Consider the following 16,726-nt stretch of genomic DNA (forward strand, 5'->3'; position numbering starts at 1 on the left):
CTTTTATGAACAAAAACTACAAAATAAATGTTTGAAACTTACAAAAAGAAACTACAGGAAGTAAATCACCGCTCCTCTGTGGCTGTTTGAGGCTGAACGTGATCCACCGGCAGCTGCAGGCGAATCGCTTTTCTCAACCTCCTCAGGTCATCGTCCACCTGCACACACACACACACACACACACACACACACACACACACACACACACACACACACACACACACACACACACACACACACACACACACACACACACACACACACACACACACACACTTTCACTTCAGTTCAATTGTTCCTTCTCCTTCAGTTTCAAGTCCTATTCTTGATATCGGCCGCAGGTGCACATTTGTAACTGTGTGTGTGTGTGTGTGTGTGTGTGTGTGTGTGTGTTCATTAACCTTTGCCAGTTCGTCTTTGAGCTTGTTGTACTTGTGAACGTCGAACTGCTGTCGAGCTGCTCCCTTGTAAAAGAACTGAAGGAACTCACGGTCCCTCACCTCTGCGCCAATTGATTCCTGCACACAAACACACACAAAAAGTAGTGTAATAATAATAAACTTTATTTGTAGCCTATAGCACCTTTCGCTGGTAAAAACCACAAAGTGCTTCGCAGTGTTAAAACAATGGCAACAAGGCCGCTAATTACGTAATATTGTCAAGAAACAGCCAAGAAATATCAAGTAATTGCATCATAATGTCTAGAAATAGCCTAGAAATAATGAGTGATTGCATAGAAATAGCCCAGAAATAAAGGGTCAATTGCAAGGACTTGGTGGAGAAATGCATGAAAAGAATGTGTAATCTTTCAGCTTTATGAAAAACATGACATTACTATGAAATCTACCCTTATTTCTAGGCTATTTCTAGACATTATGATGTAATTACTTGTTATTTCTTTGTTTTGCTTTGTTTTGTTCTGGTTTGGTTTGGTTTAGTTTGGTTCATCTTTACCTGCTATAGGATGTTGTTATGATGTTATGTGTTATGATGTTATGATGAACTGTTTGTAAAATCGGGCTATACAAATAAAGTTGCCTTGCCTGGCCTTGCCTCTCCTTGGTGAGGACGTAGTAGCCGAAGAAGATCATGCTGGTTGTGTAGGTGAGGAAGTAGGTGATTGGCTCCATGATGTCCCAGGCAAACACATACCTGACACACACACACACACACACACACACACACACACACACACACACACACACACACACACACACACACACACACACACACACACACACACACACACACACACACACACACACACACACACATACACACACGTTGTTGTTGTTTCTGCGTTAAAAGTGCAATTAAAGGAGAATTCCAGTCATTTTTGACCCCTAAATCGTTGTCCTGATGGTCACCCAGTGTTGGTTGGAGCAAAAAACGCGACTAAAATTGATGCAGGCAAACCAGAGTTACACCATGGCTACCCGGCGCTAGGGATAGCAACAACCTATGGGGGCAATTCTTTCAACCACAACAAACACTCAGAAAACAATCAAATATGTATGGCACATGACTGGAATCCTTATGACACACCACTGAACTCATAAACTCTACGGTTATACTGAGTATAAACATAATAATAAAAATAAAAGTCTAAAAAGTCTAAAAAAAAAGGATTCCAGTCATGTACCATAGATATTTGATTGTTTTTTGAGTGTTTGTTGTGGTTGAAAGAATTGCCCCCATAGGTTAGCGTTGTTGCTATCCCGAGCGCCGGGTAGCCATGGTAACTCTGGTTTGCCTGCATCAATTTTAGTCGCGTTTTTTTACTCCCCCCAACACTGGGTGACCATCAGGACAACGATTTACAGTAGGGGTCAAAAATGACCGGAATTCTCCTTTAACTGTAATCTCTAGGCGTGTGAATGCGTCTCATCTTTACCAGGTGAGGTATCCCAGGAACCCGCCCTGCAGCGACAGGTAGGCCACGCCCATCCACCCCAACATGGACGCTTTACTATCCGCCTCCTTTGCAATCTGGATCTTCATCTACACACACACACAAACACACACAGAGTCATGTTTCCATCACTTAAAGGGATAGTTCACCCAAAATTGAAATTTCTCATTACTACAGGCTCATTACTCATTATCTCCTCCCCCTCATGTGGACTAAGGGCTGGGAGAAGTTTCAGAGTCCTCCGTGGCTTCTCTGAGTTACAGGGGGTCTCGGCGTAGCAGTGCATGTCCATATAACGGTTGCAAATGGATACCAACTGTCTTCGTAACAAAAAGACACACCAAAAAACATCCAGATACCTCCATACTGCTCGTATGTAATGTCCCTCTTGTATTGAAGCCCCGAAATGCGAAATTGTCCCGAAAAAAATTAAATAAGTCTATATTTCAAGCTTGTTTGCAGCGGAGGTACATGGAGGTATTTGGATGTTTTTTGGTGTGTCTTTTTGTTACGAAGACAGTTGGTATCCATTTGCAACCGTCATATGGACATGCACTGCTACGCCGAGACCCCCTGTAACTCAGAGAAGCCACGGAGGACTCTGAAACTTCTCCCAGCCCTTAGTCCACATGAGGGGGAGTAGATAATGAGTGCAATTTGAATTTTGGGTGAACTATCCCTTTAAGAGGACTATGTATACTTCAGACCCACACTGAGCCCTGTGTGTTGTTATTCTATCACAGTATCTGATGGTTTTACCGTCTCCAGCGGCGTCAGCTGCAGTCTGAGCTGCTCTTGTTTGGTCATCAGCTCCGAGTGTTGGGTGTGCTGCTGCTGAGGGAGACTCAGAGCCGAGTGGAGCAGGTGAACCATGTACTTCATGTCCTCCAGACCCAGCATGTGTTCATGAGACGACCCTGTCGGAGAAAAATACTCAGTTTTAATGTCTAAAGGGATAGTTCAACATTTTGGCAAATTGGCCCATTGCCATAATCCCTATAGTCATAGCAGCAGGTTTGTTACCTTTAATTGTCGGTGCAAGCTGTTTTTAGAACGGTTACCACACAGAGTTGTTTGAGAGGGAAATTCATGCAAAACCGCTGATGCGCGTTGTGTTCAGGGGCAGTTTTTCATCAAGCAGTCTCTGTATTTCCCTCTAAAACAACTCTGTGTGGTAACGTTGTGTTATTATCTCATAGCGTGGTGAATGTGCAGGTCACAACTTGTCCACCAGAGCGTTGTGGAGTTGTTGGATTGTGTATTTGATGAGTTTGATGAGGGAAACCAACAAAGAAATCCCATAATGAGCCTCCGTAGCGTAGCTCTGAGCAGCTCACGGCTCTGCTCCGCCGTTCTAAAAACAGCTTGCACCGACAATTAAAGGTAACGAACCTACTGCTATGACTATAGGGATTATGGCAATGGGCCAATTTGCCAAAATGTTGAACTATCCCTTTAAAGATCACATGTGTCGTCCTTTAATCCCTGAGAAAGAGAGAGAGTGGCATCTTTTACCTTCTCCAAGTGCGCGAACATTGTGCGTGACGTCGTTGATGACGAGCTGGAAGTCTTTATTCAGGACAGTTTCCATGAAAGTGCAGGAGGAGATTCTCTGTCCATCTGAAAGGAGATAGATAGATAGATAGATAGATAGATAGATAGATAGATAGATAGATAGATAGATAGATAGATAGATAGATAGATAGATAGATAGATAGATAGATAGATAGATAGATAGATAGATAGATAGATAGATAGATAGATAGATAGATAGATAGATAGATTTATTGTCTGCCCCAAAGGGTAGCAGAAATTTGTCTTTGACAGGGTTAAGTAAAAGGTAAAGTTGTGTTGAGTTGAGTTGTGTGTCTTTTAAAGAGTGAGGACATGTGGACAGTAGCCTACGTAACCATGGTGACCACAGGTGTTGTTGTAGCTAGCTACCTTCGTTGAGCAGGGCGGCGGTCTGGACCTGGGGGTCTTTGGCGGCGATGTCCTGCAGCAGGTCGCCCACCGTGGTCAACATGGGCGTCAGAGTGAAGCGAGACTGTTTCCCTGCTGGGAGGCGCACGGTGAGGACCGGCCGGCCGAAACTGTAACGGATCGACACATCTGGAAGAGAGAGACAGATGTGGAGTAATGGGGGCCACAGAGCATCAGGATGTTTCTGTCTTTATGCCAAGTTGTTTTAAAGCAGATATCAGTGGAATGTTTTTGTTAATATAAGTCCTAAATAGTCCTATTTTCCGTCAGCAATCACTTACATGAAGTATTTCAGCCTAAACACGAGTCTCTCCGTCACTCTGCTCTGCTGTAACCCGAGGAGAAAATTTTCCTTGTGGGATACAAGTGTTATCCAATGAGGAGAGAGAACGGCATGAAGGGCTGTGTGTGCAGCCAAGGGATGCGCGTGAATGTGGTGACGTAGCACGAGGACCAATTGATGCCTGACAAGGGCGGGGGCTGCTAACTCATGGTGCGTTCAAAGAAACTCGTACTTTGTGTTTTTCCTTCCTGTGAAGTCATACCAGTTCGATCTGGTACGAGTTCACGGGTCGGAAGTTACGAGTGGCCGTTATAGGGAACTTTCACAGACAACAGGATGGTAAAAACACGAGCTACGGGTTACCTGGAACGCTACCAAGTCGTAGTTGTGACTTGAAGCTGTAACTTACGGTTTCAAAAGCCTGCCTTGAACGCAGCATTAGCCGAAACGGCCGTGAAGCTGATATCTGCTTTAAACTAACACGTCCTGACTTTCCTTAAAGCTATAATGTGTAGGAATTCCCCCCATCTAGCGGTGCGGTTGCATATCTAAACGTATTCTTGATGTTGCATTCACGTGAAATGGGGCAGACGTCAGACAGACAACAGACGCTGCATGTAACAGGATAAACAAGCCTCTATATGTAGCCGATGTCATATCTGGCCCTCTGCGTTGTGTTTCTCACGGCCTGCCCTGGGTGGGGTTCGATCCCACGACCTCCCGCACCGGAGGCGACGATGCTAACCTCTTCGCCAAGAGTTTGACAACCACTTGGCGGGTTGGTTAGCACGTCTTTTATGGGTGGAGTGAGTGCACATCTGTTACATATGGTTGGTTGGTTTGCTTTATTAATCCCTCTGAAGGGAAATTGATTGTACGTACAACATCCAACACACAATACTACAACATGACAGTACAGTAAGTGCAATGCAATGTATTACTTAGCATAGAACACAACAAAAAACAACAATAATCAACAACAATGTTCATTAAAAAACTTCACTGCACCAGGTACAAAAGACCTCCTGAATCTTTCTGAGGAACATCTGGTAATCACCAGTCTGTTGCTAAAAGAACTCTTCAGTTCATGGAAGAAAACATAGAGTGGGTGGTCCTTATTGTGCAGAATGCACCATATGTAAACAAGTGGTCCGCCAGCACGAGGCAAAACAATACAGGCGTGACAGTGTGTTGTCATGGTGATGTGGTATTGTTTTACCGTCTTTCTCTGGTGGAGTAAAACAAATGACATCCAGTGCCTCCGTCCTTCCTCACACTACACAGTGGTGACAGTTTTAACAGGCCGAGCCCACAGCTCCGCTGAGTTTCCGTGGTTACCTACGGTCACGATGCAACATGGCCGCCTCGGTTCGGTGCGTCGCCCACTTATGTATTTGTAACGACTTGTAACAACTCATTCTAAGGTACCAGAAAGCTTTCATTTGGATGCAGCTGTGATAAGACTTCAGTGAAATACGAATAAAGCAATATTAGATTTTTCTAATAAAAAGCCAAATAAGTTACATACTGGGGCTTTAATGTCTTTATCCAATCATTACAATCGACTGTTGAGTGACTTTGTAAAGAAAACAAAGAGACAGGAGGACGTTTACCTCGGGCTGCAGGTCCAGAGCTGTAACTGGAAACCACACAGGACCAGACTGAACTGGGCTGAGAGAGAGAGAGGAATAAATGATCATAAATAAATACACATCTACTGTATAAAGAACAAAAAACTACAGTAAAAATACAGAAATGAAGAAGTAAATACCTAAATAAATGTTAAAAGTTACACAGTTTTGGCCATTAAAAATGATATTTCTGATATTGGCTATTTATTCATGTATTCATTAATTTCCGCACTTCTGTCTTTATTTCTGTATTTCTACATTCCAATCGAAACTAACAAATTTAAATAAATAAATAAGAGATAATAGAATTACCTAAATCTACTTATATTTGCACTTATTTCTACATTTCTTACCATACCCTAATTTAAATAAATAAATATTTTTTTGTTACTGAAATGTATTTATTTTGCATTTATTTAGGCATTTGATTAATTATTTCCATATTGTTTCTTTCTTTCTGTATATAATTATTCATTTATGTATATTTACTCCATACGTATCAGACTCTGACATGTTTCCTGACAACTTTTGTAGTTTTCTTCACCTCAGGAAAATATTTTCTGTTGGTGTGTGTTTGTTTGTGTGTAGTGAAACTAATTTTCAAACCAAACTTCAGGAAACGTACATTTGTATCACTTCCTGTTCCTGTGTGGGTGTGGTCACAGAGACAATAAATCTGAGAACATCAGTGAAAAAAAGGGTGTGGAGGATGAATGGCATGTGGTTCACAGCTGCAAGTCATAACAGCTCACACACACACTTTTGTATTTCTATCTATGTGAGTTCTCAATGTTGTCATACATTCCTTTGCTCCTTAACTTAAAGGAGAAATCACCAGAAACCATCTTTGTTTTAACTTTTAACTGCCAATGTTTGACACCTACCCTGAAATAGTGATGAACATACACAATGTCCTCACAATGACAGTTTTAAACCTGATACCGGTCCTCACAAAGACACAAATACAAACCTTGTGTCTTGTCTCAACATGTTGTGATTCGTCCTCAGTGCTAAAACTAGTCACATTAAAATACACCAAACAGCTGTAGAAATGACAGTGCACAGCTTCACATTAGTAGAAGTGACAGTCAGAGGATCTCAGAGGTTTAAACCTACAGACTGCAGCGGTCCGACACAGTAAAGAAAGTTCTTAGGTTCAGTAAAAAAAAACTTTTAAAACACGTTAAACTCACGTTGTAGATTCTGAGTGGTGTGTGTGTAGAGCTGCAGGAGCTGAACCTGCAGATCAGTCTGGAGACAAACATGATGAACTGACCGGCAGAGCTAAGAAGCTAAGAAAACAATCAGTGCCACATACCGACCGACATGAAGGTTTGAAAACGCCCTCAGGGCGAGTGGGAACAGGTCTGGTGACGGGCCGGGCCACAGGAAGTCTGAAGAGCTGGGAGGGTTAACCCTTTACCTGCTGCTGCAGTCAGTTGTTTCATAAACACCCCAACAGACAAACAAGTCAAAGAGAAGACTGACCACATGGAAAGTCTTGTTTTTATTTGAGTAAAAAAAAACCTGCTTTGAAATAGCAATAAATATTTTACAGAAGAAAAATGCAAATTAATTTGTTGTTCTTCTTTTTTTAATAAATCTTTTTATTGGATTTTTGCGTTCACATACAACAATACTTCACAATGTATACAAAAAAATCTTGTCAAGGTTAGCAGTTAGTTGTACTACACAGTGTATGTTGAAAGCAACAACCATTTAAACTGAGCCATCACTTCCCACCCACTGTTAGGCAAAAGAGAAAGAGACAACTAAAGACAAAACCATTATTGAAATTACATATATTAAAAATAATAAATTAATTAAAATAAATAAAAAGGAGGGGGGCATTTCTCACTGTTTCTGTTTATAAACAAATCTGTGTTGATTATACTTTTCACACAGGAAGAACTCAACCATTGAAAACTCCCCCAAACCATCAGGACCTACTTCTTCAACCGGGCAGCAGGTGGTGCTGTTGACTTATCATCAAGGTTTTAAGTCTTAATAATAATAATAATAATAATCTTTATTATGGACTCAAAGAAGTGGTCCACTCTCATACACATACACACTTAACATACAAGACAAAACCAAGTAGACAAACAACCAAACAAATTATATAAAATACAGTAATTTGTCACTGTTACTTTTAAAAAAAACAGTGTGCCAGTGCTTACAAAGCCTGGATGTGAACCGATATCCCATCATGGGGCAGGTTAAGGCCTTGATAATACAGTTAACAGATAGGTCCAAACGACACATGAAATTGAACATCAGCTTGCGCAACAATGACGGACATGTTGGTACATTAGAAGATACAAATAACTGGCTGGCACTGTGCCACCTAGGAACACGTAGCAACAACCTCATGGTGTCATTATAAACCACCTTTAGCCTCTGCATACGTTTCACTCTGTAGGAAGACCAGAGATGAGCTGTATATAGGGGGGTGACATAGGCCCTGAACAGAGCACATTTGACATCAACAGAACATATAGAAAATTTTCTTAACAACATATTGGCCTGTGCATATATTTTACAGCACTGACGACGGATGTCACTGTCATCTCTGAGATCATCAGAGAAGACATGGCCAAGATATTTTAGTTCCTTCGTCATTTCTAAGGATCCATCAGAGAGATGAAAAGTAGGAAAGGACGATTTCCTGTCCTCCTTAGATCTCACTACCATGGCCTTTCTTTTTTTAGTGTTATAGTTAATGTCAAATTCTCTGCCATATTGTGTACATATTCTTAACATTTGTTGTAATCCTGCAGTGTATGGACAGAGTACAACAAGGTCATCAGCATACATGAGATGGTTGACAACTTGGTTTCCCACAATACAACCTGTTTTACATTCATTCAGTTGTTTTGACAAATCATCAATATAAACATTAAAAAGAAAAGGGGATAGAATGCCTCCTTGCCGGAGCCCATTACTCACATGAAAAGGAGCAGAGACAACATCATCCCACTTGACCTGAAATTTTTGCTGAGCATATCCAGTATATGAGAACTCTAACAATATATTTAGGAACATCTCTCTCAAGCAATTTAACAAATAATTTGGCATGATTGATCCTATCAAATGCCTTAGAGGCGTCAATAAAACAGGAAATGGCTGAATATCATCATATCAGACTATTACTCCATGGCAACAACATTTCTCATTAATCTAAACTCTTAATTTAACCATAAACTGTTTTTTTTTTGTTTTTTTTTACAAAGAAGAGACACATTTTAAAAAAAATGACATACCTTTCACCATAGGGGGGCACAGTTTGCCCACCACCAAGTTAAAATCAGCAGAAAAGGTCTGGTAATGCTAAAACAAGTTTCATACAAACAATCATCATCATTTGGACACTGTAGTGTTTAGAGAGAGTCCATTGTACTTCATTCATTCATTCATTCATTCATTCATTCATTCATTCATTTTCTATACCGGTCACGGGTGAGCTGGAGCCTATCTCAGCTGACTTTGGGCGAGAGGCGGGGTACACCCTGGACAGGTCGCCAGTCTATCGCAGGGCTAACATATATAGACAGACAACCATTCACACTCCCATTCACTCCTATGGGCACTTTAGAGTCGCCAATTAACTAGGGGTGCACCGAATGGCTTTTTTTGGCCGAAGCCGAATACCGAATAAAATCAAAACGCTTGGCCGAATAACCGAATAATACCAAATACCGAAAGTGGTTATAAAGTTTTTAAATAAAAAAAAATTTAAACTTAATTTTTAAAGAAAGTTAATGTTTATTGACTATTCTGACAGTTTTTGAATATTCCAGTTGCCGAGTTCTATGCCGTTGTTGAGTGCTGAAAGATCTATGCAAGTACATTCCAAAAAAACCCAAGTGTCTTTTAAAACAGTGGTTCCTAACCTTTCTTGGTCAGATTTTTTTTTAATTCATCAATTAGGCTACTAGACATTTCAGGCGACCTCATTTGAATTCCAGGCGACCCCACGTGGGGTCCCGACCCCAAGGTTGGGAAACACTGTTTTAAAAGCTGTCGGTCACGGACGGAGTGGGCGACATGCTGTGATGAGGAGCTTTCGTTTTAACTGCTGCAGCCGTCTCTCCCTCTCGTAGCCTACTCGGCATGCTGTTCAGGGTGTTTGGTTTTTAAATGATTAATTAAAAGGCGCGTTGGAACGGTCCCGTCACTCAGTCCTCTCAGTGGCCGTGTCTCCGCTGCAGACAGGACGCACCGGTGCGACGGTGCGCGCGGTCGCTGTGCAGCTTTCCCCCCACTGCTCTTGTTGCTGTTGTTTTTCCAGCAGTAGGAGTCACCTACTAATAAAGCTCCATGGGGTTTAAGCTGCCGTTTCCATCGTCGCGCGATCGCATATTTATCAGACTTTTTTTTTTTTTTTTATATATATTCGGCCTTGCTTTGCGCTCATTCCACCGAAGGCCGAATGTTGCTTTTTTTGCAATATTCGGCCGAATATATTCGGTTACCGAATAATCGGTGCACCCCTAATTACGACTGCTAAGTTACCCATGATCAACTGGTGATGAACATGCAGGCAGCTAACACTAAAATAGTATCAGTCCTTACAAGCATGACAATGAGCGGCTGTCTCAGTGGTTCCTGTCACCTTTGACCTCAGAGTGTCCAGCCTACACTGGTGAATTGTAGACTGTCCAATCCAGCTGACAGCAGCTTCACTTTGGACCACATGGGCGGCGTTTGAGTGCAGAGCCAAGGCGGGAACGATACAACTGCTGTCAATCTGCAGAAACCCAATCTGAGTGTAGAACAGAAGAAACAGTTAGAGGAGACTTGTTAATGAATCATCTACTCACAACAACTAAATAAACAAACATCATGTTGTGGTTAGTGCATCAAACGAAACAGGTTGTGAACAGTTTGTCTGAAACGTGTATCCAAATTAATTAAGTAGACTTTTATTTCAACTAAGAGTTAATTATGTCCATATTTCCATATTTCTGTTTATAAACATTTAAACGAGTGCCAGGTGGATTGTTTATGAAGTTAACGAGCTCTGGCCTGAGAATCAGAGGTTACCACGGCAACTTGAGGTGGTTGCCAATGACGATAGGGGCCCCCCAGGCTGAGACAGACAGAAACGTTGAGAAAAAGAGCGATTTTCTGCCTCTGCACTGGTCTCGCATTTAGGCTTACGGTGACAAAACGGTAACTCCTATCAGAAAAAAACACAGATCAACGGCGCTGTAAGGACTTCCTGAAAAATTTGGTAAGATTTGGTGTTTCTACAATAAATATTTTGGAGACACTGGCAATTTTAAAACAACGGTCCGTTCTGCTTCTGTCAGAAAATATTTGTATTGGAGTCAATGAGGAGCAGAGACAGACGTGGCCACACTCAGAGGCTGATTCTGTAAATTCTGTAAGTCTCTCTGATATTTTGAGCACATGGTGAGAGACAGAACAAGTTTGTCTACAAATTTTTGAAAAAATCATGTGTGTAGAGTGTAAATTGTGGCCAGGCCGAGTGTGGAAAGAGAAAAATTCTGGAGTTTTTCTGGGCTTTCTCCCACTCTAACCGATGATGTCACGCACTCTGACACGAACATTCCGTGCAATACACACCCATTATAATCTCATAATTTCTCCAAAAATGATCATGATCATTGATCAGGGATTGATCAAAAACTATATGACCTATCAATACGTGGAATAATGCGCCAATACACAAGACTTGTGCCTACTGTTTAAAGTTCAAATGAAGTCTCTAGGTGAAAGTATGCCTGAGCAGTAGACGTTTGTTAAACTCCAATGATTGTTCTTTTTTGCTCTTTTTTTTCGCTCGTCCAATTGACTTCAATGCAAAATTTTGTGCAGTTTTTCGCGACTAAAGAAAAATTCATAAACTGTTGAGAAAAGTAATCGCACACTGATCCCGATCAAGACGCATGTTTTGATATATTATTTGACAAATGTCAACATGTGTAGGGCAAGCGTAGGGTTCGGTTCAGTTGATGTTCTCAGGTTTGGTAGAAACTGAACCTCATCAAAAAGCCTCAAATTCGGCCAAATCAGAAACCAAATCCTGGATTCAGTACATCCTTAAAATACATGGAGTTGGTTTCAAGCTGAAGCTCAGTGTGATATCAATAACTTGTTGAGCATCAGTGCTTGGACCAATTCTGAGCACATAATTATTTGCCTTCAAAACACCCAGAATACATTGCACAATAGGGTCTTCTCTGGCTTCACCATTACATCAACAGGAGGTCTAACCTCTATTAGGTGGAAGACCCTATGTTGACTGAATACAGGTCCTGGAATTACCGTGTTTTTCTGGAGTTCCTCTCAGCCTCTGGCTCCTCCTCTGATCTTCTGTTTGTCCTCATGTCCACTGTGTCCAGAACTTCCTTGGAGGTCTGCAGCAGGAAGCAGTGGATCTCAGATAATAGAGTTTCTGTTCTGTCCTCTGACTTCAGGGACGCTTGTGTCTCCGGAGGAACTGAGTTGTCACCTATCTCCATCAGACAGTGGAAGAGGTTCTTGCTTCTTTCAGGAGGGATGTTGTAGGTTCTTATCTCCTTAAGGTTTTCAATTGCTTTCTGGATGGCTTCTGGACTGTGGTCTGACCGACCAAGCAGACCTCCTAAGAGTCTGTTATTTGACTCCAATGAAAGACCATGAAGGAAGCGGACAAACAGATCCAGGTGGCCATTCCTGCTCAATAATGACTGATCTACCACTTTCCTCAAGAACATATCAAACGACTTACAGCTCCTAAACTGACTCCAGGGAGTTCCCAGGAAAGTCTCCAGTGTCTCGACCTTGTTGGTGTAACAGTAAAAAGCATAAACCGCTGCTAGAAACTCTTGAACGCTCAGGTGAATGAAGCAGTAGCCTGTTTTCTGGAGGATCACAGACTCTCTTCTGAAGATCTCAGTACAAAGTCCTGAATTCACCACGGCTTCTTTGACAGTAAGGCCATGCTGCTCCAGGTCTTCTTGGTAGAACATGATGTTTCCTTCCTCCAGCTGTTCCAACGCCAGCCTCCCCAGCTTCAGAAGAACTTCCCTGTCGGCCTCCGTCAGCTCCTGTGGACTCGTCTCATGTCCTTCATGCCCGTACTTGTTCTTCTTCCTCTTTGTCTGGACCAGCAGGAAGTGTGAGAACAGGTCAGTCGTGGTCTTGGGCAGCTCTCCTCTCTGGTCTGTGGTCAACATGTGCTCCAGAACTGTAGCACTGATCCAGCAGAAGACTGGGACTTGACACATGATGTGGAGGGTCCTGGACGTCTGGATGTGTGAGATGATTCTTCTGGACACATCTTCATCACTGGACCTCCTCCTGAAGTACTCCTCCATCTGGGCGTCAGTGAAGCCTCGGACCTCTGTTACCCTGTCGACACACGTAGGAGGGATCTGATTGGCTGCTGCAGGTCTGGAGGTGATCCAGACCAGAGCCGAGGGAAGCAGATTCCCCTGGATGAGGTTTGTCAGCAGCACGTTGACTGATGACGCCTGTGTGACATCAGACACAACCTCCCTGTTGTTGAAGTCCAGTGACAGTCGGCTTTCATCCAGGCCGTCAAAGATGAAGAGAAGTTTACAGACAGCCAGCTGCTCTGCTGTGACCTTCTGTAATGTTGGATGGAAAACATGGAGCAGCCTGAGAAGACTCAACCGCTGATCTCTGATCAGGTTCAGCTCCCTGAAGGAAAGCAGAACCAGCAGACTGACATCTTGGTTCTCCAAGCCCTCGGCCCAGTCCAGAGTGAACTTCTGCACCGAGAAGGTTTTTCCAACGCCAGCGACGCCGTTGGTCAGAACCACTCTGATGGGTCTCTGTTGGACAGGTGAGACCGTAGAGACGTCCTCTCTCTGTTGGACAGGTGAGACCGTAGAGACGTCCTCTCTCTGTTGGACGGGCGAGACCGTAGAGACGTCCTCTCTCTGTTGGACAGGTGAGACCGTAGAGACGTCCTCTCTCTGTTGGACAGATGAGACCGTAGAGACATCCTCTCTCTGTTGGACAGGTGAGACCGTAGAGACGTCCTCTCTCTGTTGGACAGGTGAGACAGTAGAGACGTCCTCTCTCTGTTGGACAGGTGAGACTGTAGAGACATCCTCTCTCTGTTGGACAGGTGAGACCGTAGAGACATCCTCTCTCTGTTGGACAGGTGAGACCGTAGAGACGTCCTCTCTCTGTTGGACAGGTGAGACCGTAGAGACATCCTCTCTCTGTTGGACAGGTGAGACCGTAGAGACGTCCTCTCTCTGTTGGACAGGTGAGACCGTAGAGACGTCCTCTCTCTGTTGGACAGGTGAGACCGTAGAGACGTCCTCTCTCTGTTGGACAGGTAAGTCTTTGAAGATATCGTTGCACTTGATTGGAGTGTCATTGAGGGTCTTCTTCTTGGACGTTGTCTCCAGCTGTCTCACCTCATGTTGGGTATTAACCTCTTCACTCTGTCCCTCTGTGATGTAGAGGTCAGTGTAGATCCTGTTGAGGAGGGTTTCACTTCCTGTTTGTCCTCTGGTTTTACTTTCTGTTCCCTCAGTTCCTTCAGTCACTCTTTCACTTCTGCTCCTCAGACTGATCTTATATTCATCTAAATTCTGCTGAAGTTCACTCACTTCAAAGAAAAAAAACAATCAGTGACTCAAACATATGTTTTGTAGAGTAGTATCAAGACTTTGGTTTAGGTTGACTGGTCTTACCTTCTACAGGTCTGGTCTGACTGGGTCCCTGTAGTCCACTGGCTCCTGAGGAGTTTGACTTGTCCCAGTTTGAGACAACATCTTGTCCTCTGATTAAACCTTTACCAACACGACCAGTCGTCCCGTTTCTGAGGGAATGGCGGTAGTTTGATCAAACAAACACACTTTCTATGAGCTCAGACCGGATTCATTCGTCAAAGTCCTCAATGTGACAGGAAGTCAATGACCTAAAGTTTGTGTTGTCGTCAGGCTGGATTGTAATAACTTAAACATTTCCCGTTTTCTTTTCTAATCTGTTTCTTTCTTTCATATCTTCTGCTCTCATTTTTTTTGCTCCTACAGGAAACAGTGTAATAAACTTCTTACTTTGTCCTCCAGTCCTCTGCTGTGGACCGACCTCCAGACACCAGCTGCTTCCTCCTGCTGAAAATCACAGTTCAACATGAGAAGATGAACAACACATCTGTTATTTACTTCACAGTGAGCAGCCGTCTTACTCTGTGGATGGAGGCCCTGGGTCCTTTGAGAAGTTTAGAGGTGGATACATGGAACCGTCACTCCGCAGCGACACATGAGAAGGTCCTGGAGACACAGGTCTGTTCTCCGCACAAACATCCATCTTCATCACCTCTTCTGTTTCTCTGAAAACAAGAGATCAGACACCAACAGTTTCCACAGAGCGTCTGTTATTTGGCTTCTGTGCTGATTTCACAAAAACAAAGACGGGAAATCACTGCTTCTTCACTTTTCCCCTGGTGTCAGCTGGTCTGGTGTCAGCTGGTCTGGGTTGAAAACAGTGGAAACTTTGTGACGCCTCTTGTTTCTTTGTTTCTTTCTGCTCTTTCATCAGAGAACGAACCATTTTCCATCTCCTGTCTCAAGTATGTTAGTTACTGTCAGCCATAGTCTGATCCTAACCCTATAACCCTTCCATCATTCTCTTTGGAGCCCTCCGCCACTGAAATTCAAAGAAAACATATAAATACAATTAAAATTTTGGTTGGAGTAAGATGTAACATTTTTCATTGTTGTTACAACTAACTCAGAATCGTGTAGCCGTGAACTAGCTCACCTTACAGCTGAGATGACAACTAAAACATTAGCACCATCTACTGTACATAGATACACAATAACCATGATATAAGTTTGATAAGTTTAACGACAAAACAGGCAATGCGATCACAAAAATAAATGATTAAAAAAAAACCTCTCTTACCTCAAAATAAGTTTTTTCCTTCTAAAACTGTGTCTGGCACAGGGTGCTACTTCCTCACATATAGAAATAGCACTAAACTGAGCTACTAACTTGTTCCCGAGTCCCTGAGAAATAGGAAGTGTTACAACTGACCTTTAATACAGTACTTCCCTTCAGTTACCTGCCTGATATGCGTTAGTTGTTCCCTGGTGTGACTACAAAGGCAATGAACAACACATATGTGATATAAATGAACAGATGTTGCATTTCTATACTTATATGAAATAAAATACACAAGTACATATGTAAAGATTATACATGGAACCCTTAGAAACGTTGTATACTGACTGAGTGATCAGCTATTTGTCAAGATTATTGATTGATCAGCTGTTTGGTGGTGCTGCTGCTGCTCGGTTGATTATTAATGAGAGAGCAGGGTGAAGATGATGAAAAATAACATTTTGGAAAAGAAATGAGTAAAAACAAAAAAGAAACAACACGGCTGATTCCTCTTTACGATGAGGATGTAGGAGAACCTGAACTCACCATAGAAGCCTCAGTCTGTCTGGTTCTCAGTAAATGCTTCATTTATGTTAAGTCTCCGACTGACGTGTTGATGTGAAGGTACATCTACCTATGTGTGAAAAGAAAAGAGAAAATGAAAGATACGATGTTAAATTGGTTTCCCACAGCACGAACTCTCCCACCTCAGTTTCTTGTAAGAACAGTTTCTCCTCCATTCTGCGTCAGGCACTAATGAGTCTCTTTGTCCTTGATTGAGACAGCTCACTGTGGTTCAGGCAGCTGAGTCATAGACGTGCACGTCACAACTCAGCTGTTCAGGGACTTTACCTTTAATTTGGTTATGCAGCCAGTAGTTTGTACACATGACAATAACAACATAAAGCAATATACAACACTCACAGCACAGGATGCATCATTAAAGGAAAGCAAAAGCAAACGCAAAAGCAAAAGCCCCAACCACAACACTAAGAGGAGACTGAACAAATTATAATAAACAGAAAGAAGTTGTGCTAA

The 16,726-nt window shown here is 42.6% G+C and overlaps 2 protein-coding genes across 2 annotated transcripts; both read right to left on the minus strand.

Moving 5' to 3' along the window:
- Positions 1-53: 53 nt before the first annotated feature.
- LOC311001475 (calcium uniporter regulatory subunit MCUb, mitochondrial-like) lies at positions 54-7,141 on the minus strand. The gene is made up of 9 exons (XM_083992563.1): positions 7,003-7,141; positions 5,792-5,849; positions 3,857-4,024; positions 3,428-3,532; positions 2,672-2,829; positions 1,895-2,001; positions 1,044-1,152; positions 402-518; positions 54-158 (listed from the first exon to the last, which is right to left on the minus strand). The coding sequence occupies exons 1-9, from the start codon at positions 7,072-7,074 to the stop codon at positions 66-68; spliced, it is 987 nt and encodes a 328-aa protein (XP_083848689.1). The 5' UTR covers positions 7,075-7,141; the 3' UTR covers positions 54-65.
- Positions 7,142-10,304: 3,163 nt separating this feature from the next.
- On the minus strand, positions 10,305-12,800 carry LOC311001626 (protein NLRC3-like). The gene is made up of 2 exons (XM_083992735.1): positions 12,104-12,800; positions 10,305-10,574 (listed from the first exon to the last, which is right to left on the minus strand). Exons 1-2 carry the CDS (start codon positions 12,787-12,789, stop codon positions 10,433-10,435), a joined length of 828 nt encoding a protein of 275 aa, XP_083848861.1. The 5' UTR covers positions 12,790-12,800; the 3' UTR covers positions 10,305-10,432.
- Positions 12,801-16,726: the final 3,926 nt, after the last annotated feature.

The sequence above is a fragment of the Trachurus trachurus genome (genome assembly GCF_905171665.1).
Source record: "Trachurus trachurus genome assembly, chromosome: 18".
In the NCBI taxonomy this organism is placed as follows: Eukaryota; Metazoa; Chordata; class Actinopteri; order Carangiformes; family Carangidae; genus Trachurus; species Trachurus trachurus.

What these genes read in the sequence shown, in the direction of transcription:
- LOC311001475 (XM_083992563.1), bottom strand. Translation starts at nt 7,074, where the DNA reads ATGTTTGTCTCCAGACTGATCTGCAGGTTCAGCTCCTGCAGCTCTACA. An exon ending in TTCCTGGGATACCTCACCTG is followed by an intron (nt 1,153 to 1,894) that starts GTAAAGATGAGA and finishes TGTGTGTGTCAG; the next exon opens with GTATGTGTTTGCCTGGGACA. An exon ending in TCAAAGACGAACTGGCAAAG is followed by an intron (nt 159 to 401) that starts GTTAATGAACAC and finishes GTGTGTGTGCAG; the next exon opens with GTGGACGATGACCTGAGGAG.
- LOC311001626 (XM_083992735.1), bottom strand. Translation starts at nt 12,789, where the DNA reads ATGTTCTACCAAGAAGACCTGGAGCAGCATGGCCTTACTGTCAAAGAA. An exon ending in AGGAACTCCAGAAAAACACG is followed by an intron (nt 10,575 to 12,103) that starts GTAATTCCAGGA and finishes TTCTACACTCAG; the next exon opens with ATTGGGTTTCTGCAGATTGA.